This window comes from Chinchilla lanigera, unplaced genomic scaffold (genome assembly GCF_000276665.1).
Source record: "Chinchilla lanigera isolate Chin_1 unplaced genomic scaffold, ChiLan1.0 scaffold00005, whole genome shotgun sequence".
Lineage (NCBI taxonomy): Eukaryota > Metazoa > Chordata > Mammalia > Rodentia > Chinchillidae > Chinchilla > Chinchilla lanigera.
In genome coordinates, this window is record NW_004955406.1 from 22,586,048 (window position 1) to 22,613,896 (window position 27,849).

At 40.5% G+C, this 27,849-nt stretch overlaps 1 protein-coding gene across 4 annotated transcripts in view; it reads left to right on the forward strand.

Moving 5' to 3' along the window:
- Rgl1 (ral guanine nucleotide dissociation stimulator-like 1) overlaps positions 1 to 27,849 on the forward strand; it is a 251,401-nt gene that overhangs the window by 166,911 nt on the left and 56,641 nt on the right. For all 4 annotated transcript variants that reach the window (XM_005375044.2, XM_005375043.2, XM_005375046.2 and 1 more), the window contains 2 exons: positions 6,532 to 6,740; positions 25,652 to 25,726. In XM_005375044.2, the coding sequence (XP_005375101.1) occupies positions 6,532 to 6,740; positions 25,652 to 25,726 (284 nt within the window). The remainder of the gene's footprint in view (positions 1 to 6,531; positions 6,741 to 25,651; positions 25,727 to 27,849) is intronic.

Below are 27,849 nucleotides of genomic sequence, written 5' to 3' on the forward strand. Positions count from 1 at the left end.
GAGCCAGGCATAAAAACTAGAAATAGTCTTCTAAAATTTCCCTTCCTTTCTGTGTAAGAATTGGCTACAAATAAATTCTCTAACCTACACTGCCTGATAGATCGTAAGACTCTTATTCCAGAAGGGGTCCTGCTGTATAATCAGGAGGAAGGGATGCTACATAGAGATGCCGGGGGAAATCTGAACAGATAGGCCTTGCTGTGCTTTCTCTCTCAGTCTTTTATTTAGATCATTCACATTTTGTCCAATTACATTTTTACACAGCTGTCCTTTCTTCATTGAACCTAAGCATAAAAATGGACATTGTTTTCATTTCTGAAGACTCCCCTGTCATAGAAATCATTGTTAAATACACTTAAAAAATTTTCTCTTGTAGTTAATTGTAAGAGTGTCAACCATGACTCTCACGTTGGGTAAGAAAAGGTATTGTTCTACCTCTGTGGTTCTAATAATTTCTCTAGATCTGTTTCCTCTGTTAGGTTGAGCAACCTGAGTGTTAAAATTGCATGCCAAGTCTCTATATTTTTAGTACTTTGACCAGTGCCCACTCCGTAGTACAGTTTTGTTAATGTGTTGCTGAGTAAGTAGATAAAGAAATGAAAAAGACATTCAATCCCAGCTAGCATAGGGTTGCCAGACTTGAATTACCTGTGCTACAGACCATAACAGAATTACCACAAAATTGAGGTGTCTTATTCCTGGATATATATGCACAGAAAATGAAATGATTGCATCAAAGCGACACCTGCACTTCCATATTTATTGCAGCATTATTCACAATAGCTATGCTATGGAAGCAACCAAAATGGCAAATGGCAATGAGTGGATAATAAATGTGGTATATATGTGCAATAGAATATTATTCAGCCTACAAGAATGAAATCCTGTCATTTGTGGCAACATGATGGAAGTGCTGCACATTATGTTAAGTGAAATAAGCCAGGTGCAGAAAAACAAGTGCCACATGTTCTTACTCATTTGCAGAAGTTAAAGTTGGTCACACCGAAGTAGAGAGGGCAGTAGAGGTTACTAGAGCCCAGGAAGGATGGGGGAAGGAGGATAAGGAGAAGGTAGATAATGGGCTCCAAACAATAGTTGTAGGGGAAGTATGCACCCCAGAGTAACTAGAGGAGAAGAGCTTGAAGGTTCCCAACACATACAGATGATAATACTTAATGGACACAAATGCTGATTGCCCTGATTTGTCCATTACAAATTGTACACATGTACTGAGTGATAATACTGATATGCAGAGTTTGCCCCAAAATGTGTACACACTTTAGGAAAAGAAAAACTTGTATAAATATTTGAATACTAAATTTATTGAGACATCATAAGATTAATACAAGTTACCTTTGGCCTCTACAATTACAAGAGGTGCTCAAAGTGGTGGACGTTAGCTTCCAGACATTTATTAGTACATAAATGCTGCTTAGTACAAGTGCTGCTTGGGTAGCCTTGGTCACTGAGATTGCTCCATGTGCATTTTCAATTTCTTCTGTAAGGGCCGGTGGAGGGGTGGGTTTTCTGTGATGTAAACATCCTCTATGGTCTCCCATACAAGGGTAACAGCATCTGTTGAAAAATATGTTATTTTTCCTTCCTAAAGTGTATATACATTTTTGGTGGGCTCTATATGTCAGACATATATGCATATGAATGGCACACATTTGTATTTGAAATTTGAGTAAGTAACAAGTAATTTCTGGAACCTATGAGTAGGTTCCAAATACTTTATGTGACATACTTATACCAAAAATATTGCTTATTTATTATTTGTCTGAAATTAAAATCTCACTTTGCATTCTTTACCTGGTAATCCTAATCTAGCAAAAAAGTGAATTCATGTTCGAAGTAGATGTTCAAACAGTGCAGATGCTCATATTGAGCTTGACATCAAAGACCCTAGAGTTTTTATAGACTTTGCATTACATCTCTGAATGTCCACTGTGCGTATACTTCAGTACTTGGGTGTACTGCCTTGCCATAATTCTCTGCTGTTTGTCACTATGTACATGATTTCTACTGAGAGAATGGATTTTTTTCTTTGCCTGGTGTTATGGCTTATGCTTAGGTGTCCCCTCAAAGCCTCATGCAGTCATAGGCGGGGTTTTTTTGGAGATGGCAGGATTGAGAGAGTGTGATGCTGGAATTGATTCATGGTACAATGCTAGGGGCAAGGGCACTGAGATTAAGGCTGTGAATGCTACCCTCCCTAAATATCTGGATAAGATAAAAGGGGCAGAAGGACACTGTTAAGGTCTCTTGTTGCTTTTGCTACCTTGTGGGCACCATGAACTCTTTGTTCTCTGCAACACCCCTCTGCCGTGTGCCACTCTGCCTTGGAGCCAGCCAACTATGGACTGAAACTTCTACAAGCTGTGAGCTCCATAAACCTTTTCCCCTTTAACTTTCGGTGTCTGGGTATTTTGTCTCAGAAATGAGAGAAAAGTAAGTAAGACACCTGGTAAGGAAATTTAATGTACACATTCAGTTAATATGGGGAGATGAGCAGAGCTTATTTGCAAGTTGGCCCGAGGAATCTCCTGTACACTATGCTGATCTCCTGTACACTATGTTGTTGCTAGATAGTACTTGTAGAGCATTTGAAAAGAGAGTATAAAATTCACTGTTGATGTTTCGGGATGAATGTAGGGAAAACAGTGTGAACCTTGTTAAGCTCCATAAAATTCTGGATAAGAGTTTCCTTAGGGAATTATTGACTACAATAGTACTCACCATTTACTCTGCTGCTCAGGCCAAGATGCCTGAAAACTGATGTACTGAGGGCTGAGCATGGCTGGGAGAAGGACTCCGTACTGTCGCCATTATAATGAAGTTGTTTACTCAGCTCATTCCCTATTAAAGTATCAGATGACTGAGGTAGTATTTTTATTGGAGGATTTTTTTTTCCATCTTAAAACACCCAAGTTGTGAATAGTTTATGTTTTAGAAGGCAAAAGAGTGTATTTCTTCATGACTGGAAACATAACTGCAATATGGCGTATTTCATCTCTCACACTTTTTCCTACTTAGGCCAAACTCGACAATGATGGAAATTCTACAGCTAGGATACGTGGGCAGCATTGTAGATATTTATCTCATAGGAGCTAGACATTTTCTTTTTGAAAAAGCTGAGGTTTCATGGCAGAAAGATTGACCAAAAAAATCAGTCATGAAACATTTTTGTGGCCTTGGTATCAGGGTCTTGTCAGTGAAGTGATGGTCTCTGATTAAATCCAGATTGAGCTGTTTCCTGTTAGCGTGCTAACCCACAGAGCAGGCTCGGTACTCCTTGTCTCACTTTCTAAGTCTGAGTTATTAAACACTTGTCTGCCAAGGGTTCCGCCTCTTTGTCTTTCAAGCTTCAGTATAACGTTAGTAAGATAATACAAACAAAAAACAGGTCCAGAATTCTCTTAAAAGGATTACGGGTCTATTGAGTCTTTTTCTGTAGCAATGAGATTTTAACATTTTAGCTTCTTTGTCTGGCCATATGGCAGAGAGTACTGGTGTGTGTACATTTATGTGCGTGTGTGTGTGTGTTTCACTTCTGTATAATTTAATTTCAAAATAATTCCGGTAGTGAATACATAATTTTTAAGATATTATTTTGCAAAAATTTTGGTAAATTAAAACTCATCCTGAAAATCTTGGTCTTCCCTCTGTGGTAGGAAGTGGACATCAGGGGATTTAGCTATTCTATAGAAAATGATATTAAGGAAATGGTCTGACACCTTAACATGCATTGTTAATTTCTATGAGAATGACTTTAGGCACCAGAACGATTCTATGTTTTGTTTGATGACATTGTCATTGATGTTCACTTATTGCACTTGGAAAATTATTTTAAAAATTCTAAATATTGTTTCAGTCATTTTGTTAGGTCAAACACAATTCTCCCAAATGTACAGATGCAAACACTGAGGAACAAAAATTGTTAAAAGGAGCTCAGAGGAACTAGGGATGCAGATTGATATTTTTTTCTTTAGAGTGAAAGGGCTGAAGGGAAGAGACAGGGTTAATGAGAAACATAATTCCATTCCCAAGGGAGAACCTTGGCTTCCTGCCAAATCTGCTTTCTGGCAGGAAGAGGGACCCACTTCATCAGGTCCTTTGACAAGGATTTTTCTCTGTGTTTGAATTTTTGGCCACCTCCATACTCAGTGAAAAATTAGTTCTTTTAAGCAGTCGTTACTTTCAATAAGAAAGATTGGGTTTTAAAGTGGAGTTTTCATTTTAAGTACATTAAGAATCATCAGATTACAGGATTGTTTGGTAAGAGAACCCTGATATTAACACAAGGCAAGGAAGCTTGATTTAGAATTAGAGATTGAATGTCCCTAACGATTGAAAAACTCATTCCTTTTGCTGTTAACACTTGACATTTAAGCATATTTTTAACTGTTACTTTTTAATATTATGCATGCAGATAATTGTTTTGGTCAGGTCTTTTGAAGTGTAGAATGAAAAATACAAAACATTCCTACACTTTAGTATTGTATTAAGGAAGATCAAGGAAATATAGATGTTTGTAGATATGTTACTGTGTCTTGATTTTTCTTTTCTTTTTTTTGTTAGTGAAAAGTGGTAAATATGAAGTAGGACTCAGATACATTATGGTGACATTTTCCAGTGTAAATCCATTCCAAAGTTCTGCAAAGATGCTGAAAGAATAAAAAGAACGATCCATTGGGAAATGCCATGTCCCATGTCTCTCTCTTGGAGTTTAATAACACATACTAACATATTAAAGATTAAGATATTCTGCAGTGAAGAAATATCTTTTACTCTGTTGAACTCTAGTCTCCACACTTGACCTCAGGACCTACATTTTTTTGGAAATAGTATTTTATAGCACACAGTTAAAGCAGTGCTACACCAAGTAATTAAAAATGTGGAGCAGTTAGATTTTGAAGCCATATATCTTTTTCACTTATTGTTTTGCTTTAAGTTAATTAAAGCTTCTGGGAAACAGATGGATTCCACTAGACTTGTTCTAAAACTAGTATAGAGTGATAAAGGATGGTTGCTATGCCTTGATCTGACTCAGCAGTCCTGCAAGGCCTAAAGAAACACTTGACATTGCATATTAACCTGACCCCTTTCCTTAGAAAACTTAGAAATTAAATGAAATAAAGTCATTCACTGCATAAGTTGGGCTGTTAATATTAATTCCTGTTAGCAGTTAAACAAAATGACAGTAAGCAATTAATTCGACCCCTTTCTAAAAGCAGTTGCCACCATTTTGATCTTTCGTTCATTTCCCTCCAGTAGTTCAACATCTTCCAGGCTGGGTGAAGAAAAACCAAACATGCTTCTTGGGAAGCATAATTTCTATCATTAGGGATTTCTTTCTCTTTTATTGCCCCTCTTTAATTTTTACATATCTGATTATTTAAATTCAGGAAAACCTGCAATAAAACAATTCAATTTATGATTCAGATAAACTTGCAATTGTTCACATAACTTAGAATAATTATTTGTTTTTGGAAGATTCATTACAGAACTCCTCTTGCAAGGGCAGTTTTCCTACTGCCTGTGAAGGACAAGGCATTAAACTTGAAAATTGTTTTTCTATATATTTTATTAGGCAGATTCATGGTAGAATGTACAGCACACTCACATTTTTCTTCACTTTAATTCTCTTCCCTCATACTTGGTCTTTAAGCTTTCAGATTTTATCACCAATTTTTCAGTATTATGTTTATGCCTACCAATGTACATTCATATATACCATTCTTACAGTGTTATTCTCAAGTAACAACTACTTCTCATGAGTAAAATTTTCTCGTGTACAGTTCCAACGTCTAGAAGATAAAGCTCATGCATCTTTCCACCCTTTCTAGTACTCCCCCGAGATGAACCCAGTGTTGCTTGGTACAGCCATATTTCAACCAATGCTACGGATTTACTAATGCTATTGGATCAGAATGTGTGCTGCTTTCCATGGGCTGAAGAATATGAGTTCGTGGTTAGATTTCTGTAGATTTCCATAGAGAATGTACTCCTACCATGGAAACTATCAACATGATGTCAGTTGATTCACACAAAGCCTAAAAATTTTTAATAACATTCACCTTTGTACAACCAGTATGAGTTGACTCTGGCACACCACTGTTGGAGCTGTCTTTAAAAATGAATTTAAAAACTTATCTTGGAGTAATATAAGGAGAATTATTGATGACGTTTGCACAACTCAATCCTGGGGTCATAGGAAAAATCTCTGATAAAATATGCCAGCAACCTAGTTCTTGACATGGGAATCTGTAGAGGCAAATGTGACTGCTGTGAAGTAACACTTGGACCTTCTGGCGAGGAGAAGGGAACACACATACATATGTCCTACACCACCATCGCCACCATCCTACTGTGTGCACTCATAGGAGAGAGCATTGCCTTATATGACTTGTAGGGAAATTAAATAGGAGCAAATACAAATGACAGGCTGTGGCTTTAACTATTTCAGTGTTTTCTGTTTTACTTGAAAGCACAATTTTTCCTAATGGTAATCATTAATTTATTATACAGGTTGAAGGGGACCAGCTGCCTCCAGGACATACAGTCAGTCAGTATGAGACCTGTAAGATCAGGACCATAAAAGCTGGCACCTTGGAGAAACTTGTCGAGAACTTGCTGACAGCTTTTGGGGACAATGACTTCACCTATATCAGCATCTTCCTGTCAACCTACAGAGGCTTTGCTTCCACTAAAGAAGTGCTGGAACTGCTGCTGGACAGGTGAGGATCTGAGAGGGTTGAGAGTGGCTGGGAATGTAAGCCTGGGTGTGGAGAGAAGGCCTGAGCTTCTGAGTCACCTGGGGTTGGTGTGCCAGGAGGGAGTAGAAAGGATTAACTGGGAGGAGAGACCTTTGGAACACATGGCATTGAAGACTGTTCAGAAGCCACTTGTATGATCTGTTCTTTTGGGACAAAATCTCATTAAAAGACTAAGGCTGAGGATGTAGCTCAGTGGAAGAGTGCTTGCCTAGTATGCGCAAAGTTCCGGGTTCAATCCCCAATACTTTAAAATACTTACATATTTGTGTTTATGAGCATGTATTATAAGTTAAGAGTAGATATAATAATGAGGAGTGGAATGAGATAGGGTGTTTTTGATGAGCTTGTTTAATACTGATTTTGGTGCCTAGATTTTCTAATTTATTAAAGTAATCTGTACTCATGTTGAAAATGTTAAGAATTCTACTATGGAAGGGTATAAAAAGCTTTCTTGTATTGTTACATTCCCCCCCCAATTAACATTTATTAGGTTATAAGCTATAAAAAGGTATATTACATAAGTATACTACTGAACTCTATAGATAATTGAATCTAGATTTATTATATCTACTCATAATTCACACACACCTATATGTTATGTATGTAGTAGTAGAAAGGAGAAGACTAAACAGACTGTCGTCTAAGGAGGCAGAAAATAAAAATTAAGTCTAGAAATACCAGCATCCATATATATGATGAAAAATTCAAATAATTCAGAAAATTATAAATAAAAAGCCAAAAATTTCCTTTTCTCTAAGTTCCTTAGTCTCAGCTCCTCTTATAATCACAATACACCATTTTTGGGGGTTGTTCTTCCAAATTTTTCTGGGCATATATGTATGTGTATGTATTTATACATACACTTTAATGTGTAATACATATCATGTCTATGATATTTGTTTATATATTTACCTATACCACATATTATTATATATGAGGTAAATAGAATCACAGTACATAATCTGCCCTGAAACATGTATTTTGCACTTATTCATGCATCTTGTAGAAGTTTTTACTTAAGTGAATGAACTTATGTAAAAGGCTCAGAACAGTGTCTAGCATATTAAAAACACATGAAATGTGACTCATTGTTTCAAAATAATCATATATAGAATAACCTACCGTAATCTCTCTCATGGCTTTATAGTATTTACTGAATGAGTGCATTATTTAATGGGTAGATATTTAAGCTCTTTCCAGTTTTGTAATTTGTGTTTTTGAATTTTGTAAACAGTGCTGGGGGGAGCATCTTTAAATATATATTTTCTGAGCCCTTGTTTGAGAATTCTATAGAGTAATTTCATGGAAGAGTAACAGATGAATCAAAATATACCAGCAGTTAAAGATTTGAACGATATGGGCAGATTGCCCTCCATCAGGTTGTGGCAACCACATCCCATCCAGCGAGAATGAGTGTGCCTGTTCCCTCGCTTCCTACACCCTCGCCAGCTGTAGATATTTTCATCCCTGTCACCACGATCATCTTCACTATGATTTGTCCACTGAAAAGCAATGGCTCCTTAATTTTGAATTTATGCTTTTTACATTCATGAGTAGAGTTTAGCATCTTTTAAATGTTCACTGACCATTTGTGTTTCTGTAAACTGTCTTTTCTTCTCCTTTGCCTATTTTTCTTTTGGACTATTTTCCTATAATGACTGATCATCCAATGGTAGTTAAGGAAATTGTACAAGTCTAATTGTATATTAAGGACATCAGTTTTTGCTTCCCACTGCATTGGAGATTTTTTTGCAAGTTCTTTGAGTTTAAAGTTTGTTTATTGATATTCTTTGTATGGAGAAGTTAAACATTTTAATGCAATTGTATCTGTTAGTATTAAGAAAGACCTTTAGTGAACAAGTTCTCTTCCAGTGCAAGAATGGTTATTGATAACAGTGAGGTTTTCCTCAAACTACTTTAGCTAGTCAGCCTTCCGTCACTAGAGAAAATACTTGAGCTTATCAGCTTTTAAAGAGAAATGTTCATTTGGATCCTGTTTTGGAGACTCCAGCGCATAATCAGTACCCCTTGTTATTTTTAAGGCTGGGGTTGAGTCACCATATCACACAGTGGAGTACAGATGCTCATCTCTTGGCCTGGGAACAAATAGAGAAAGAGGAAGGGGTTATGGTGCCACTGTCCTCTTCAAGAACGTAGCCCTTGCCAGATATGGTAATACATGCCTATAATCTGAGCAGTTGGAAGGCTGATGCAGGAAGATAGCAGTGAGTTTGAGGCCAGCCTGGTCTACATCGTGAGCTCAAGGCCAGCCTGAACTACATAGGGAGATCCTGTCTTAAAAAAAAAAAGCTCCTAATGACTTATAGACTGCCCACCAGACCCCAGACCCCACCTCTTAAAGTTTCCACCACATCTCAGTAGCAGCACTCTGGGAATTTAACATATCATGCTTTGGGGAACATTTAAGATCCAAGCTATAGCATTTGTTTTCTTGTAGATGCGTATAGAATGAAATTATTTGGATCAGTGGATATTCATATGTACATATTCAAAGACACTCACAGGGCGAGGGATATAGCTCAGTGGCATAAGCACCTGCCTGGCAAGTGCAAGGTCCTGAGTTCAATTTCTGGTACCAAAAAAAAAAAAAAATCAAAGACACTCACAAAATATCTGTTCTTTATTATACATTTATCTGGTTATGATACCCTGGGCTGAAACATAGGAGGTTCTGTAGACATTCCCATAGAAATATTTTATAAAATATTAAGCCTGGAATGTAAGTTTCTTGGATTGGTAAGTAATTTTTATCATAGTTTGTTCACTTGTATAATAGTTCATAGCTATAAGTAGAAATTAAATAATTATATGAATTTTCTCTTTTTGGTATTTTCTGTTTATTAAAAGATACAATATGTTAAATGCTGGAAGGCAACAGGAGGAAATAGGACAGATTTACTTTGAAGATGTAACCTTTCTACCTAGGGGGTATCTCCATTGACGGTAGGCCACAGATGTCCACAGCAGGTCAAGGACTCCACTTAGATTCTTGCTGTTCATCCTGAAGAGTGGACAAACACACAGGAACTGGAGTGTTTAGTCTGTGACTTGCGTACATCCAGCTTTCATTGGATGATTTAAAAAATCTTCTCTTTGTTCTTTTATTACAGCAGATAGACATTTTTAGATTTTAAAATACTAGCTGGATAATTATTCAGTAACAGACTCAGCATGTATTCAAATTGCATTTAATTCAAACTGTCATTTAAGATATAACTAAGTGAAAAGTTAAGATTTATTTTGTACCATTTGGGTGGGCCAAAACTTGGCTCTGAATATAATCTTATAGTTAATCTTTTGCTTGCCCCTCAAATGCGTGGAACCACTAAATACTGAGGGTCTATAACATACCCAGTGCAAGCCTTAATACCGTGCAGATGGAACTTGGAAATATATGGCATGGTTTTTGCCTTGACATCCATTAGAGGTAGATTTACTGTGAAACTGCTGGTACTTTATCTCCAGGGCCCCCTATTTGCAGTACCCTCTACATAATTTTATATTTTAATTTTATTTTCCTTTAAGAGGACCCCTCAAATTATATATACTAGTCCTATAAATCTAGATCCACCCTTCTATATTTTAATGTAAAAAAAACAGAGCTTGCACTCCTGGAACAAGTAGATCAACACCTGTGATGATATAAAATAAAGCTTTGTCTTGGTTACTTTTCTCTCGTTGCTGGGACAAAATACTTTACCCCCAAAATTAAGGAAGGAAAGGTTTATGTCGCTTACAGTTTGTGGAGGTTTCAGTCCATACTTGGCAAGTTACAAGGCACAGTGGCACATGGCAGAGGGCTACAGCTCATGGCAGCAGAACACAGCAAAAGCAACAAACACACAAGGCAGGAATGGCCGCAAGCAGCCACCTCCCCTCCCTTACATATGCAAACTATCCACCCCAGGGCGGGTATAGCTCTCACACCCATAATCAATCAAACTCTAAAAGCCCACCCCATGACCGCATGAGGCTTTGGGGGGACACCCAGACACAAACCATAACAAGCTCAAATGTGTTCTGCAAATGAAAGAAGTTATAGAAGTTCAGGGATATTGATGCCATTTATTTTGCTTGTTCTGAAGAATTAGGTTTTCCCATATATGTACAAATCTCAACATGAATATTTCTTCCTCACTCCACTTCCTGTTCGCACTTATATCTGGTGGCCAGGCTTCAGTCTTCATTAAATTTAACTAAAATGCATATTCTGTCAAACACTCCTAAATTGGTTGTTGGGACTTCTAGTGTCTATAATTAGAAGGAAGCAATTTCATTGTACAAACTTGCCTATTTGAAGATAAACATTTGAAATGTTATTTTCATGTCCGTAGATTGTGGTAGACTTATTTGTGGTTCTGTGATGTTTTTTATGTTATTTCTTTTGGTTTTCTTAATAGTACATTGCTTATGTTTTGTGAAATTAACACTAAGAAACTACTATAGCCTTTGCTAATCCTATAATAAACCAGTCAAGAATAGGTTGAGAGCAGATCCAATATTTATTTCCCACCAGAGAATAGCTTATTTGAAGTCAGGCTTCGATTTCCCTTAAGACTTTCAGCTGTGGCTTTTCTTGTATGGAACTATTTGGTTTCTGGGACTTCCTCTTTATTTTTTTATAATTTTTTTTACATTGTGCTAATACATGCCTCTGTGATTGACCACTAGACAGTGGTTTTAAGTCATGTATGGCTAGTTCTGAGTGTTTACTTTGTCCCTTACTTGGGGTAAGGACTCCTGTTCGTTGCACATCTCACAATGGCTCAGGCTCATTCTAGGCTACACTAGCTTCCTTTCAAGTCAAGAGAAAGTTATTGAATTACGAGTTGACTGTTTGGATTGGGGGTTTGAGATTTTATTTTCTCTAATTTTAAGCATGCACTGTAGTTAAAAATCTATTGTTCTCACTATGTTTTTAAAATGCCCAGCCTCAAGTGGAGACAGAATCCCCCTTCAGCTTGTGATCCTGAGAACCATGAAATGTCTATACAAAAAAGTGGATCTTTCTCCAGGTGGCTGTCACAGTGGCTACCTCTTGGGGTGTTTCCCAAACACCCTCTTTCTCTGCTATCAGAAGTTAGCAGGGTGCTATGACCAAGCATAATAGGGTGAGTTATGTCTCCCCAAACCATGACCATGCTGGGATTGTAGTGTGGAAAGTGCCAAGGAAAGGTCTGAATTACTCCCTTTATTTCCAGTGATTTCTCCCAGTGGAAGACTCTTGGGGAGGTTAAAGGTTGAAGCTGTCTAAGCTTTAAGACCATGGTCTGCCTTGAACTTGCTTGTTTATGTCACAGAGAAGAGGCTTATTCAATATCTCTTTGAACTTATTTCTTTTTCCCCTGTTTGCTTGGTGCGTATTTTCACACACTGTATCTCTTTTAGTTTGCTTATTATAACCCCGTGTTCACAGATGAGAAAACTGTAGCTCAGAAACATTCAATCAGTAAGTAGCAGAGCCAGAATTAAAACATATGCCTTTATGACTCAGAAGGTCTTTTTGTACCATCTCACCTCTCATGATTTGTAAATGTGATTTTAAAAGGAAGGGATTATTTAGGATCCCCTCTTAGTCATTTTTTCTCACTACTTCTTCAATTGATTTTCCTTAGAAGCTTCATTTCCTGAGGGCAACTTCCTTCACACAGTTATGGGCAGTTTACTGGAACATCTATGCTATTATTCGTTTGTCTACTCAAGCAGTATTTAGCAGCTATTTCTTATGTAGCATGTACTGTACATGGTGCTATGTATATAATAGTGGCAGAGCCTGCTGTGGTTCCTGCCTTCTTCTACATAATGTCTAGTGGGAGCATGTAATGCTAAACACACATATGAATAAATGCATTAATTAAAATTCATATAACCACTGGGAGATGATAGCTAGGTTTTATGACAGAGGCTATGCCAGAGAGACTTTATCCAAGTAAAACTGCATGATGGCCCTTGATCTTAGGTAGTTAGACTGTGGATCAGAAAGGTCACTGTTGTGTCTGTATGTCTGGAGTACTTCTATGTATTTATTGGCCAAATCTCTGACCTCCATAAACTACTGTACTTCCCCGAGGCACTGTTCTTGGGGAGTGCATGATGTCAAATGACGAAGTCTGGGTGGATTTATGTAACTTTAAATCTATACTTTATGCCACCTGGAGCAGTAACACTTCTGTGTACAAAAGGTGATATACTGATTAGCAAGAATGGAGCCACCCTTGCTGGAGAAGCCAGTTCTTCCACAGCATAGGGAGGAATTGGTCAAATGTAAAGCTTGGAAAGATTCTTTTTACTAACAAGGACTTTGTCAGATATGCTTCTTTTTTCTTTCAGAGTTTTAAAATACTTAGGGAAAAAGCAACTGGCCTATCTTTTAGTTATGAGGTCTGTGTGTTCAGCATATAGTATAATAAAGAGTATGGGTATAGGGTTCAAAAAACTTGAATTTGAATCCAGTTTAGATCACAAGTATTTCTCAAAGACTGATATTGTAAGCCTATCCACTCTGGGGAGGTGGTAGAGCCTGTAAGGGGCAGGACCTGGTCGGAATTTTCTGGTTCCTTTGGGGTGGGCCTCCAAATGGATAGAGGGACTCAGGCCCTTTCTTTGCCATACGCCCAAAAGCAACAAGGTCAACCAGGCACAGATGGGAACCCCTAAAACCTAGAGCCAAAATAAGCCCTTTCTCTTTATAAATTGATTATCACAGGTATTTGTTAGAGTAATGGAAAGCTGGCTAACACTCCCTACTCTGCACTAAGCAATTTGTCTTTCTAGCTTTAGTTTCCTCATCTAGAAGAGGAGAATATAAACTAGTACCTAATTTATAGGGTTGTTATGAGGTTTGGTGGATTGACAACTGGTGGCCAGCTTGTAATACCCAGCTGAACTGAACCAGCATGGTGCTAGGTGTGGGAGGCCCACCTGAGGACTGTTGCCAACACCATAAAAACGAGAACTGGAGAAGAAGAGGAGACACTGTAGGGAGCTGTTAGTTTTCCTGGAAGAGCTTGTCATGCTGACTTTCCTGATGAACTCCGCTGTTCTTATCACTGAAGGAGGTTGGGACCTTACTGTCGCTGAGAATGGCTGTGGTTCACTTTGGTGGAGCTCTGGTCCTCACTTTGATCTTCACTTCCTGGCTCCGGAGGGGAAGATGATGATGCATTGCTTGTGGCATTGGCTTTCCTGATGGGAACTGGGCCGTTACCATCAGAGGAGCTCAGACCCCTCACTGTTGCTGAACATGGCTGTGGTACTTTTCAGGGAGCTCTGGTTCTTACTTTGAGCATCCCTTCTTGGCTCCAGTGCAGATCCCTTAGCCTGCTAGCAAAGATCATTCATCTCACTGGCACAGACTTTCTAGGTTCTACCCTGACCTTTGGGCCTTCCCGGCGCAGATCCATGAAACAGGCCTGCATGAGGCATTGTTGTGGACTCTTGGCCTCCAGTTGAACTCATATGGTGCATTGTTATAGGCTTTAGGTCTTCAGCCAGACTCATGCAGGACTTTACCTTGGAATCCAGGCCCTCAGCTGGATTCTTTGGTCTTTAGTGTGTGGACAGCTTTCCTGCCCTTTTTTGTATATAACTCTTTCGGTGACTATTATAAAATAATCTTATATTTAAGTGTCTTGTATTGTGTTGTTTCCCCTTGTAAGCCCCTAACTACAACATGAGGTTTAGACTGGATAGCAGGTGAAGTTCTTAGTATCTTGGCTGGAATATACTAAATGCTTAAGAGATAACCATTACCTTGTTTTCTTTCTTTTTTTGGTGAGATTTACAATTATTTAAATTTAACTTATCTTGCCTATTTCTTGAGTATGTTCCCTACTCAGAGTCTTGTCTGTCTTGCTCACTGTTCTACCCTCAAAGAGGAATGGTGCCTGCAGTAGGAGTTATTTTATTTGCCTGTTATGAGCAGGTACGTGGAAGGTACAGCAGTGTACATTACTCAACTACTCCCTGTATTTAGTGGGAGAGGTAAATATATCTGTAGATTTGTACCATCATTGTCAAGGAAGTGAGGACTGAGTATGCACTTTATTTATTTATTTTTTATGTTATGGAAAAAAAGTAAAACAAAATTCCATAACAATAGGCCCTCCCTCTTAGGAGCTATCAAGTAGTAGTACAGTAGTAAACTTTCTGTAAAAAGCACATAGTACAAACCCACTCCCTCCTCAAATGCTTTCTTAGTGTAAGAAACTGGGTAAACATTTTTGAGATTTATATTGAATGTTTTAAATTACTATTTGTTAAGCCTCTCTTACAAATGATTGTTTTTTTTTTTAAATTGAATGCTGGAATTAGACTAGGCTCTTTTTAAATATTCATAGATTCATGTTGGCATGCCTTGCTCATAGAAATAAGAAAATTCCCTTACTTTCTCTTCTTTTAGTAGGAGTCATGGTTTCTGTATCTTCCCTCTAGTCTTCTGTGTCCAAGAAAGCCAGATTATCAGCAGAAATAGCTGTAAGAAGCAGATACTGGAAACTTAGCCCAATTGGAGGGTCTCATAACATCTTACTGTGATGGCCCTGTGTGACCTCCAAGTGCTGATCTCTTAAGATACTAACATTCATAGTAACTTTTGTTACTATTAAACTTTTGGTTTTGGTTTTGGTTTTTTTTTCTAAGACTTACATATTAACGTTTGACTTCTTTCACTTATATTGGAGATATTTTCAAAATAACAACATTCCATTTTCCATTAATTTAGTAACCCCCAACTCCCTGCAGTGCCAAATGGAAACAGGTAGAGCTGTTACCCGTGAGTCTTTTGTGCTCCTGTGCATGAAAATGTGAGATTTATTGGTCAGTTGGCTCCAGGATGCTCATCTCATTTATCTAGAGGGAAAGCTTTCAGGAAATCTTAACATTTCTTTGTGTCTAGCTTAAAACAGATATCCCGGATATCTGGGTTATGGTGAGAATTTCTTTATAAATGAAGGCCATTTCTTAGGATTTTTATGACAGTCAATGAGTTTAAGTAGATTTTCTTTAGGTCTAGATGTTGCTGACTCTCTAGGCAAAACACTTCTTGGGTATGTTATGAGTTAATAACAAAGGCAAGTTGTTAGAGGATAAGTTGAACTCAGATCTTATTTCCTATGACTATGAGGAAGTGAAGACTGGATGGTAACAAAGGCTAGGAGGAACTTTGGGTAGTGAAACACGTCTAACAGAGAAGAGCATTGAGAACTTACAGGGCCTGTCCTTCCAGATAGGTCCCGTGCTTTTGTTGGTTCGTGCTTTTATCAGGTGGAGGAGAAAACTTACAACAATAGGAAATATAACATGTATAGTAATTTACACATCAATCTCTGGTGGGCAGAATAACAGCCCCAAAAGATGTCCAAATTCTGATCCCCGGGAGCTATGCATATGTTAAGTCATTGGCGAAGGGAATTTCAGTTACTGATGTAATTAAGGTTGCTAATTAAATGGATATTAAAGTAAGATTATCTTGGATTATCTAGGTGGGTTAGTGATCACAAGGGTTCTTAACTATGAAAAACAGATGCACAAGAGAGTCAGAGATGGGTTCTGAGGATGAGAACAGTACTGCACTATTAGATGCTATGTTGCTTTGAAGAAGGCGGAAGGAGGCCACAAGTCAAGGGACACAGGCCTCTCCTAGAAGCAGAAAAGGCAATTAAACAGCCTTCCTCTGGAAGGGAACGCAGCCCTGTTGACGCCTTGACTTTAGCTCATTGACTCCTGCGTTGGACTTCTCATGTACATAACTATAAAACAGTACATTTGTTTGAAGCCACTGTTTGGGTAATTTGTTGTAACAGCAGCAGATAAAAAACAAGGAATTCTTGTTAGGGAAATGGACTCCAAAAATCCAGTGCTCCTGGGCTCAAAGATGGTAAGGGTCAGGTGTTTGCCTTCACCTTTGTTCTGGTCAGGATCTCATGCCCTGCTCAGCTGTGGCCCACACAGTCAGTTCCAGGAAGAGCGCTGGAACAAAAGGCTCAGCCTCAACACAACAGGCATTGTTACTATTTTCTCCCTGTAACTATGCCAATTGCTTTGGGTTAACCAGAAAACTTTAATCTCGTACTGCTTTAGAATTACATCCAACCATAATCACATGAGAGAAAATGGAAATAAGTTCTCTTCCCTGCTGGGTTGGTTGTCTTTGGGAACTCTTTATTTACTTTTTCCAAGTAGATGCTACTCCCACCCAGCAGCACCATAGGAATTCTCCATGGGAACGAGCAGTGACTGCAGAACTCTAGCTTTATGGGATGGCAATGATGGTTGTTCAAGTAGACACTGAAGGGACGCTGTCAACAGCTTCACCTCAGATCGTAACCACCTGGATTTCTTTTCCTGAAATGGGATTTATAAGACCCAGGAGATAAAAATGTTTCCCTGAAGTAACCCTTTTCCCACCTCATTTGGCAAAGGGAAATAGGACATGCAGTTATCTTGTTTTTCCCAAAAGAATACAGAATTGCCCAAAAGATTTTTAAAAAACATACGCTGATATTTGGAAATGACAAAACTGAGAAGAAACTGAAAGGCAACGTGGTATTCTGAGTGGTAACCGGGAAGCTTTAAATACAGCTTGATAAGCTCAAGGAGTGGTTTTGACTATTTTTGTAGCAATGGGCAGAAGAAATTGATCAAAACTCCTGCAAAAACTGTGGACCCTCTATTTAGAAAAAAGCTCCCCCAAAAGCACAAAATATCATAACATTTCATGTATAATTTAGGGGATTTCTTTATAAATTCATTCCAGGAACCCTGCGTTATGACCCTTCAGGCAAAGGGTCCCTAGCACAGGTCACAGGGGACATATAGGTGGCCTGTGTGAGTCAAAGGACTGCACTGGCCCTCGCTTACAATTGGAGCAAAAATCCCCTAAGTATGGTTGTGAAAAGTAAATTAATTAATCTCATTAAATATAGTGCATTTAATAGTTCATTAAAGCAAATTTAATGGTTTTTAAAAAAATGTTTCTAAGTCTTGGAAAGGAAAAGGGCTTGTCTGTTCGAATTAATTTTGTGCTTTTCTTATCACTACTCTCTTACTTGACTTTTGAAAAGTATTTATACTTTTATAATCTCTGTCTCTGAGAGTGACATCTGGCCCCCAGACCTGGGAAACACAATTCTTTTGCATTTGGCTTCTTCTAAACTTGCCAGTAGGGGCTGGGGATTTAGCTCAGCGGCAAAAGCGCCTGCCTGGCAAGCGCAAGGTCGTGAGTTCAGTTCCCGGTACCGGAGAAAAACCAAAAAATAAATAAATAAAAAATAAATAAATAAACTTGCCAGTAAACACCAATTTAAATAAATTGAGCTACACTGAGTTTTTTTGTAAGCATGGGAGAGAAAAGTAGTTTTAAAAATGACAAGATGCCATGATACCAAACTCATATTCGTTGTGCTTGTTTTTGCATAATATGCTTCATAAGCTTCTTGAAGAGTTCTGCAATACCAGCTTCTTGTGGTTAGGAAAAACTGAGCCCCAGAGTTGGACTGATTTGTTAATAATATGCTAACTCATCTTAAAGCTGAGAAAAATCTAGGCTCATTAATGGAGCGTGTCGTTGACTGAGTGATGCCTCTTCCCTGTCTTCCTCCTATCCCTGCTTTTTCTGTTGTCATTTGTCGCAGGCACCACAACTGTGGTATGCTAACAAACTGGACTTGGAATTTGGTTTAGAATGATAAGGAGCTAGAAGTGGAAGGAAAAGACACTGATGACCCACAAGGTTCTGAGTGCAGAACCAAGCCAGAGAAATGAAATGGATGGCAGGGATTTGGAATGGAACAAGAGGAAGCTCTGTGGCAGGGGTGTGAGAGCAGATATGCTTAGATCTCGGTCTTTTTGATAAGAAACAAAGGGCAGTAAGAGATGCCCATGACATCTGTTCTTGGTCTTCTCTTTGGACAGTGATAGGTTGGGGCTGGGAATGAAGGTGTTATTTTGCAGGAAAATTGTTAGTATTTTGTGATTGTCAAGGAGAGCAGAAGCCCTGGGTACTTTTTGCTGCTAATGTTGTGTCCACTGCCAGGGGCCACCACGGAGATCTTGTGGAGAACTGAAGGGTGAGGACAGTGGAGACTCTTCCTAGAAAAGGCTGGGAAGACGGAAGGGAGCTCTTTTGGTGTCTTCTAGCTTTTTCCAACCATGGAAAAACTGTGCCCAGAGAACTAGACTTCATGAACAGAAAGCACAACACAGGAACACAGGCTTCTCTGCTGGGACTTCCTTTCTTCGGGACAATGAGAAGTTTTCATCTTCTTTTCTCTGACTTTTGTCTTCCTCTGAGCAACCAACTTGGTTGTAGGAGCAAGATTTTTCCAAGGTAGGCTTGGTGGCTGTGGCCCAGTCCTCAGGTTAGACTTGGGCCGAGAGGTGCCTGCCTCGGAGGGTTTTATTCAGAGTGATTGAAAACAGCCCTCTTGCTGCTCCGTAGGATACAGCCCAAAGTCTTCACCCAGGCTTACTTGGTGTTCCAGACATCTACAGATATTCCACCCATGCCATTCTCCCCAGTCAAGGTCAGCTTCTGAACATTTTTCTCATACCTGACCTGTGTTCTTGTGGGTCAGTTAAAGAAAAATGCCTAGGCTGTTCCAAGGCTGGAGCTTATTAAAAAAAGCAAAGCTATTCAGAGGTCTTGGAGCCAGCGGCTTCATGTGAGGTCTTTCTTTTTCCTTCTCCTTTCTAGTCTTGTGCCATCCCCACTGAGTATCTCCTTTCTTTTCCCTCCCCAGCCTTTTCTTCATGGTGGTAGAAAGTAATCAGTTCATTTAGCAACTGCTTCTAGGGTGTCTATATGTGTAGACTTAGGGGATGTGGCTGTAAGCAAGATAAAAGACTAAAACCAAAGTGCTTGCCATGGTCCACCAGTCCATCGTGACCTGTCTCTGCTTCCTGTGTGCCCCACCTCCTGTGCACTGGGCTCTGCTCTTTATTGGTTTACTTTATGTTCCTTAAAAACATCACCCTCCCACTGTTCCAAGACCTTTGTAGTGAATCTTCCTGCTGTTAGAAGGCTCTTTCCTTAGGAATACACATGGCACACTCCACTTTCTGGCAGGTCACTTAATTATTGCCCTCACATTGGGCCTATCTAGAACAATACTCCATGTGAAATAGCAACCTCTGACCTTCTATCATGCCTGGACACTTTCCCAGCTTTATTTTTTTTCCCCATGCACCATTCACTGTCTGATTTGGTTTTTTTTTTTTTTTTTTTTTTTTTGGTTTTTCTCCGGTACCAGGAACCGAACTCATGACCTTGCGCTTGCCAGGCAAGTGCTTTGCCGCTGAGCTAAATCCCCAGCCCCTCACTGTCTGATTTGGCATATATTAACTAATTATCATTTTCTGATCTCCCCCACTACAATTTTTGCTTCATGAAAACAGGGACTTGGTTTGTTTGCTGCTACATTCCTTCTGCCTAAAACAATACCTGGACATAGTGTTTAATAAGTGATTTCATTGAATGAGGATTAAATGGTGAAAGAATGGATTAGTGAATGAATGAATGGTTCAGGGTTTCTAACCGTAAAGAGTTATAATGTGGTAGAGGGAGACATAAACTGAATGAGTGAATAGGACCTTGTGACTTGTACAGGAGGGTGGGGACTTACAGCTAGGCGCTAGAGCCTGATTATCGAAAGTCAAATCCCAGTTTCACTCATAGTTGTGTCTTCCAGAGTGTATTGTTTAGGCTCTCTGGGCCTGGTTTTGTCTTTTTTTTGTTTTTTTTTTTTTGTTTTTCTCTGGTACCGGGAACCGAACTCACGACCTTGCACTTGCCAGGCAGGCGCTTTGCCACTGAGCTAAATCCCCAGCCCCCTGGTTTTGTCTTATATGTAAAACTAGGATAATAATACCTCCCTGGAGGATTATTGTGAGAATCAAAAGGAACAGTCCATGTAAGGTGGTCAGCACAATGCCTGGGATATAAGTTCACTAGTATTGGATATAATAAGTTCATTTTGCCAGAATCAAGTAGAGCTTGCAAAGTTCTTCAGGATTACTTCCATCCTGGTCTGGTGTTGCTGAAACTTTCCCATTGAGGGGCAAAGGTTAGAAAGCCACCCCCCACCAAAGATACTGTCCCTGGGGATAACTTTATCTTAGGATTTCTTTGAGCCACAAATGCCCTGCTCCTTCCCTTCAAACACATATTAAACATTTCATCTGCCCAGATAGGGTCTAAGGAATCCAGACATTCTCTCTGGAAATCACTCTTTCCTGTTTAACTATCAGCACCCAGTTAAAGATTGTTAGATTTTTTTCTATTTTCTAGCAGTTTTTAGGCTATTGTAAATGATTGTTAAAGGCTGTACTCTGGGAGAATTTGTAAATTGTTCTTTTACCTTGTGATAACAGAAAACCGTCAAAGGTCATCTGAGAATTGGTATTTTAATATAAATTTATAAGTGACCATTTACAAAAGGGCAGTTGCTCATTGGTAAGACTTCTTACGAGGTTGGAGCTTTGATCTTAAGTCCCAGGGAAGTTTTGCAGAAATTGGAGGTGACGTTGCTGGCAGATTTGTCTGTGGCTTTTTGACTCCATTAATTAAGCACACATATGCATGTCCCTTATTTACTCTGCTGGAGTAAAAGAATCAAACTTGACTTTAATTTTTGATGGGAAACTATGTACGGGTTCCGGGAAACATCAAAGCGTATTCTTAACCTAATAAAACAGACCCAAATGAACATCAGAGAATTCTAGATTCCAATGGGAGTCTAGTTTCATTTCTTCTTTTGTTCTTTTATTTTATGGAAAAAAGGTAAAATACAATTTTTTTTTTTTTCCATACTGGGAATTGAAGTCATGACTTCGTGCTTGCCAGGCAGGTGCTGTGCCGCTGAGCTAAATCCCCAGCCCCTGTAAAACACAATTTCATAACAAAATAGTAGAATAACAATAGTTAACACATATTGTTATCTTTAAAGTAGTTGCTCAGGGTACAAGATGGGGCATAAAAATTTCTTCAATCCATATTAGCACAAACCTTCCTTTTTAATGAACCAAGAGACACTAATAAAGTAACTGACTTGCATTTTTTCCCTTTTCCATGCTGTCTTTTCCCTTTTCACCCACTGTAGTCTATTTTCATTTCTGTAAAGCATTAATTCTCCTTAATGATGAGAAATGTGAGTGGCAAGTAATCACTCCGGCTCCAGTCGGTTAAGTCCAGAGGGTCCCTGGCTCTTTAATTTTATCTTATGTCTGGAAGTCTCCTTGGTGCTTTTTTTTTTTTTTTTTGGTTTTTCTCTGGTACCGGGAACCGAACTCACGACCTTGTACTTGCCAGGCAGGCGCTTTGCCACTGAGCTAAATCCCCAGCCCCTTCCTTGGTGCTTTTGCATCTTCATACTGCTTATACATTCAAGATCTCAGTTTTAAAAAACTTCAAACTTTTTTTTTAACTTATTATTAGATCTTTTGAGTAATCACTACTATTTCAAAGCTTGTTATGCTCCTAAAACCTTAAAAATGAATCAGAAGCCAGGTGTGGTGGTGTACACCTATAATTCAAGCACTTAGGAAGCTGAGGCAGGAGGATAGCAATGAGTTTGAGGCCAGCCTGAGCACCGCGAGATCCTGCCTAAAAAAAAATGCGAGCGAAGACAGGCTAAGGCACTTGTATAAGTTTGGGGCCAGATGGTGCTTCTGCAGAGGCAAATCTGGACCCAGCAGTGGGGAGGTTCATTATCATGTCTGTTTGCAGAACCCGCAGATCACTCATTTGCTCACAGCAAATAGTTCTTCTGTACCTGTCAGGTGCAGGCACCATTTTAAACTCCAAAAGTAGTAAAAAGAACTGGGTGTGGTGGTGTACCGCCCAGGGCTAATCCTAGCACTTGTGATGCTAAGGCAGGGGGATTGTAAATTCAAGCCAAGCATTGTCAAGTTAGGAAGGGCCTGCCTCAACATAAAAAATAAAAAGGGCTGGAGATGTAGCTGAGTGGTAGAACATCTCTGGTTCAATCCCCAGCACTGCAAAAAGAGAGAGGGGGAGAGGGGAAAGACAGAGACAGAGACAGAGAAGTGAGCAATAGAGATACAAATCTTGGTTTTATGGAGCATGTATTCTAATGGACAGCACAATAAGTTAATTTTACAGTATATTAGAAGGTATTCAAAGCTATAGATAGAAGTAGGACGGTAAAGGAAATGATGTGAGTCATTTCGTGCTTTAAACAGGACGGTCAGGAAAGACCTCACTAATAAGGTAGCATTGAGCAGCCTCATGGAGCTGAGGGAGCTGGCCTGTGGCGTAGGTGGGAGAAGAAACAGAAGCGAGTGCAGAGCGCAAGGGTGTGGGTGTCTGGGTGGGGGCGAGGGCTGGCCAGAGGGCCTGGGGGGATTGCGAGAGGAGTAGGTAGAGTTACTGGGCAGATAATTCAGGGCCTGTGATTATTTGGGGTTTTCTTAGATGGGAGCTGTGGCGGTTTTGAATGGCACAGTGACACGATCTGATTTACATCGAGCAAGACCACTGTGACATCATGGCAGCTTGTGCAGAAGCCAGGCGATTACACTAGTTATGTTGCTGTTGCACTGACATTTTGAGCCAGGGTAGACCGACAGAACTGAGAAGTGTTTCCATTCAGGGGTGTGTTGCAAAGGCTGAGCCCTGAGGGTTTCCTGAGAGTTGGGAGAGTGTAGTCAGGGATATCTGCAAGGTCTGAGCCTGAGCAGCTGGGCTCTGCTCTGCTGCATGTGCCTTGTTATTGTTGATGGCTCCTCCACATCTCCCACTCATCATCACAATCACTGTGGCCCTGTCTGTGAACCTGTAGGTGCTCTGGTAGCCAACAAACGCATGCATGATCGTCTGAGCCACTGCAAATGCTGCAGGGGAATACATGTGCAAGACCTTTGCTCACCAGTGCCTAGTCTCTCTTGACACCACCTGAGTGTACATTGCGGCATCGCACTGGTGGGGCGGGGGAGGGGGGGTACTGCAGTAGGTATTGGTGCTATCTAAATCTGCATGGAAAAATGCAGAGAAAGAGCAGACAAGCAGGAGAAGCTAAAGTAGAAACAAAGAATAGGAAGATCTGGAAACATACAGTACAAAACTGAAAAATCTCAATTGTAAAGTGTGTGTCCTTCCCTGTAAGCGTTACCCCTTTGTTTCTATCTCTCATTGCTTCCAATCAGAAGATAAAAGGCGTGGTATTTCCACAGTATTGAGAGAGGTAGAGAGCAACTGAGAGAGAAAGTGAGAGAGTTATCGCACTAATTAATGTGACAAAACAGAGTAAGTCCCACCCTTAGCAGTTGAGGGCTGGCAGGAGAAGAGTTTATGGGTCACTCTGGGAGGAGCAGTGACTTCCCGAGAGCCAGCCTCTTCACTACCCACCCTAATGTTGCTTTCTTCAGCAAACCCCAAGTGAGAACATGAGGACAGAGTTCACTATGATGGTGGCCAAGGACAGAGCCAAAAAAATCCCACTCTGTTGATTTAGTAGGAATTTTGTTTCCCATCCCTGCCTGGCTTGCATGGGGTTGAGTAAATCTTAATTTGTCTGAGTTCTTATCTCTGGAAGAGCAAAGGGTAGCCCAGGAAGCCCTCTAAATAACAGGTGTGGACAGAATGAAGAGGAACAGAGAGGGTAGAGGCCAGTGAAAAATATCTTCAGGAGGCCCAGAAACCCCTAAGGCTGGTGAACTATATAAAGGAGCAGGTGGGGGGGTGGGCACGTGTGCCTAAGGGCACAAACTGGGACCTACCAGGATGGGGTGCTGGGGACACCAGATGGACTGGCAGTCAGTCAAACCAGATGGTGGGCTTTTATTTATAAAAGGATTTGTAAATCCTGGGGAAAAGGAACCATAAGGGTACTGCGGCCTTTAATCCCATTACAAGACAAAAGTGTGTTCTTTAAAAATGTAAGCCGACCAATTATAGAATTTCTGTTATCAAAACCTTGGTACAGACAACCAACATGTGAAACTCCAGGCCTCTGAATTGTTCCTGGGTAAGAGGAGGAACTACAGAAAGAGCCCAGGCATTATAAATGAATAGAGGGACTCCTCCTTGAGAATTGAACGTGAATTTACTAAATGTACACTCGGAACCAAACCAGACATATTTGCAAGAAACGGGCTTGCTTATCTGTGCAGTTAGAAGGACAGCAAACAGCTGAACAGCTATTCAATCTACTTAGTAAAATTTAAATTTGTAATAAACGATATTTAAAAATCTAAGCGCCCTTTACTTTCCAAAAAATTGGACCCCTGGGTCCCTCTTCCTCGGTTTCTGTGTCTGGATGGGCCCGGCTCAGTGTACCTACAGCTGCTTCTGGCTGCAGCACAAGAACTCTGGTCACCAGCCCTTAACACTGTCCCGACCTTTATTTGCGGATCCATAGTCATTTCCAGGGTCCTCTCCAGACCAACTCCCACGTGCAGTGGAGAGTCACCCTTGGGTGACCACATGTGGCCTGCATCAGCGGCGCCAGCAGAGCCGTGCCTCCCTAGGGCAGCCAGAGCAGCAGGCAGGAGTGCCGGTTGGGAGCGCTGCACAGTTCCGGCGGCCTTGCCTTCTTTGTATCTGACTCTCCTGCTGAAAGAACAAACCTACTGTAATCTAAAATCTTCAAAGACACATTCAATGTGACAAGAACGTTTTAAATAGCGTTCTAAATTACTTTTCTCTGTACAATGTGCAGACACGCCCATTCAGTAACTGTCAATAATATGGCAATATTTTGATGCTATTTATAAATATTTTTGCCTTCATCACTCCCAAGTTGTGTACATGTTATTCTGTGGCTAAAGGTGAACAGAACAGCTTTCTAATGCCATTGACTGTTTCGCTTGCTCGTTTGTTTTTGTGCGTAAAGGTACGGAAACCTGACAAACCCAAGCTGTGAAGATGGAAGCCCAAGTTCCTCAGAGTCCAAGACGGTGATCAGGAAGTGAGTATGTCTTTCTTCCACATTAGTAGCTCAGCAAGACAATATTGTTAAGAATGTAGTTCAAGAGAGTTTCTTATGTTCCTTTTCATACCGCCTACAAACACGGGCTTATTCTTTATTATCTAACAATAGTCATTTATTCATCTAGGAAAAGTACGTGAGGCACCTCCTATTTGCCAGGCATCATGCTAAGAGATATAAAATAAGTGGAGAAAACAAATGGGACAAACATGGAAGGCCTTACCTCTTTTTATATTTTAGCAGAGAAAGATAAACATCAAAGAGTGAAGGAGAATGGAAAAGGATGGAGGCAGGTCACCTGGTTGCCAGCCAGGGACTTCGGGCTCTGGCAACATGGAGAGTGGCTGCCTGAGGCGCAGGGTAACCCTTGTGGATGTCTGGGCGGAGCAAGCGGGGAAGAGGCCCCGAGGCAGGAGAAGCAGTGGGAAGCAGGGTGAGTGGAGCAGCAAGTACTAGGGGATGTATCTGGACCACGGATGTGAAGGAGGCAGAAGACACTGAGTCTGGTTCTCAGAGGACAGGAAGCACTTAGAAGGATTTGAGAGCAGTGCAATGGCCTGACTGTATTTGAGAAGGCTTGCTCTGGCTTTGGGTGGAAAATAGTCTGTGGCAGTGCAGACGGGCAGAGGGTAAGGTTGGCACCCTTTCTGGGTTCCAAGCAAAGGTTGGTGGAGTGGACTTGAGCGGGGACAGTGGAAGTGCTTTGCTTCTGCAGAGGTCTTGAAGGTCGACAGGATGTGCTGGAGTGTGTGTGTGCGTGTGTGTGCGTGTGTCTGTCTGAGAGGAAAAAGGAGGACAGGATGCTCCCCGGATTGTGGTTTGAGTCCCTGGTAGAACAGAACCTTGGCTTTAAGAGGAGCAGGTTTGGTGAGCATGTTTGACAGTAACTTCATTGTGGACATGTACATTTCAAGGCAGTTGGATGAGTATGGATTTCAGGGAGGGGTGTGGAGTGCAGTTATGCATTTGTGCATCCTTGGTTTACAGATGGTATTTGAAGCCATACAACTGACTGTGACCTCCTGGGGATCAAGAGTAGAGAAAGTAAAGAGAAGGTCCGGGGACTGAGTCTTGGTTTCCTTCTGTGTTTAGAGTTAGGAAAACAGTGTTTGGTGGAGGAGACCAGAACAGAGCAGCTGTGGGGGGATTTAGGGGAAGAGAAGAAAGAAGAGGAAGTTGTGTCCCAGAAGACAAGGGAAGTAAGGAGTTCGGGGAGGAGTGGCAGCTGTGTCCAGTGCTGTCTGTAGATCAAGTGGGGGCCGTCTGGGAGGGACTTCTGCTTTGCAACGCTGCAGTCTTTGGTGACCCTTGGCCAGGGCAGCTTTGCAGGATGGAGGTGTGGGTCAAGAGAGGACAAAGGGAAGAAGCAGGGACAGGGGGAAGGGCTTTGCTATAAAGGAGAATTAAGAAACGGGATGGAGACTGATCTGGAGACAAAGGAGGTGGTTGTTGTAGTTGTTGTGATTGTATGTTTTTGTTTTTTAAAAATGGCAGATTGTTTATGCTGATGGCGCTGATCTAGGAGACATTGAGGAGACACCCAGGATACAGGGCTGGGGCTTCTGTAGGGATGATCTTTTTGAGTACGTGAGCTGTATGTTCTGGTGCCCCAAACCTCTGGTTTTAAATATTCATGAGGTAGGGGCAAAGTCTGGGGGAAATCCTGTGGAATTTTTAACTCCTCAGAGGATTTATTGATGAACTCCTTTCTTCAGGAGCCAGGGATGTGAAAGTCAGAAAACAGAGCCTCTGTAACTCCTGAATTAAGCTCCATGTGGTTTTATAATTTTATTTGATAATCTTAGTGCAGAAAACCAGACTCACCAATGTAGATACTTGAATGCCAAGTACAAGGCGTGGCAGGAAGAACAGTCACGTTTTTCTAGAGGGCTTGGGGAGGGCCGAGGGAGGCCGTGGCGATGAGGGGTCCTTAAGGCGTGGGCGTAGAGCCACCCAGGTAGTGCAAACAGGGGAGTTGATCCGGGAAATTGCTGTATCTGGAATTCTAGGGAACATCACAGAATCGGGGTGTTTGAGTCTTGGTGGACGTGCTGGGTGAGGGGAGTCTGCAGAGCCGAAGCCAAGTTGAGGTTATATTGTGA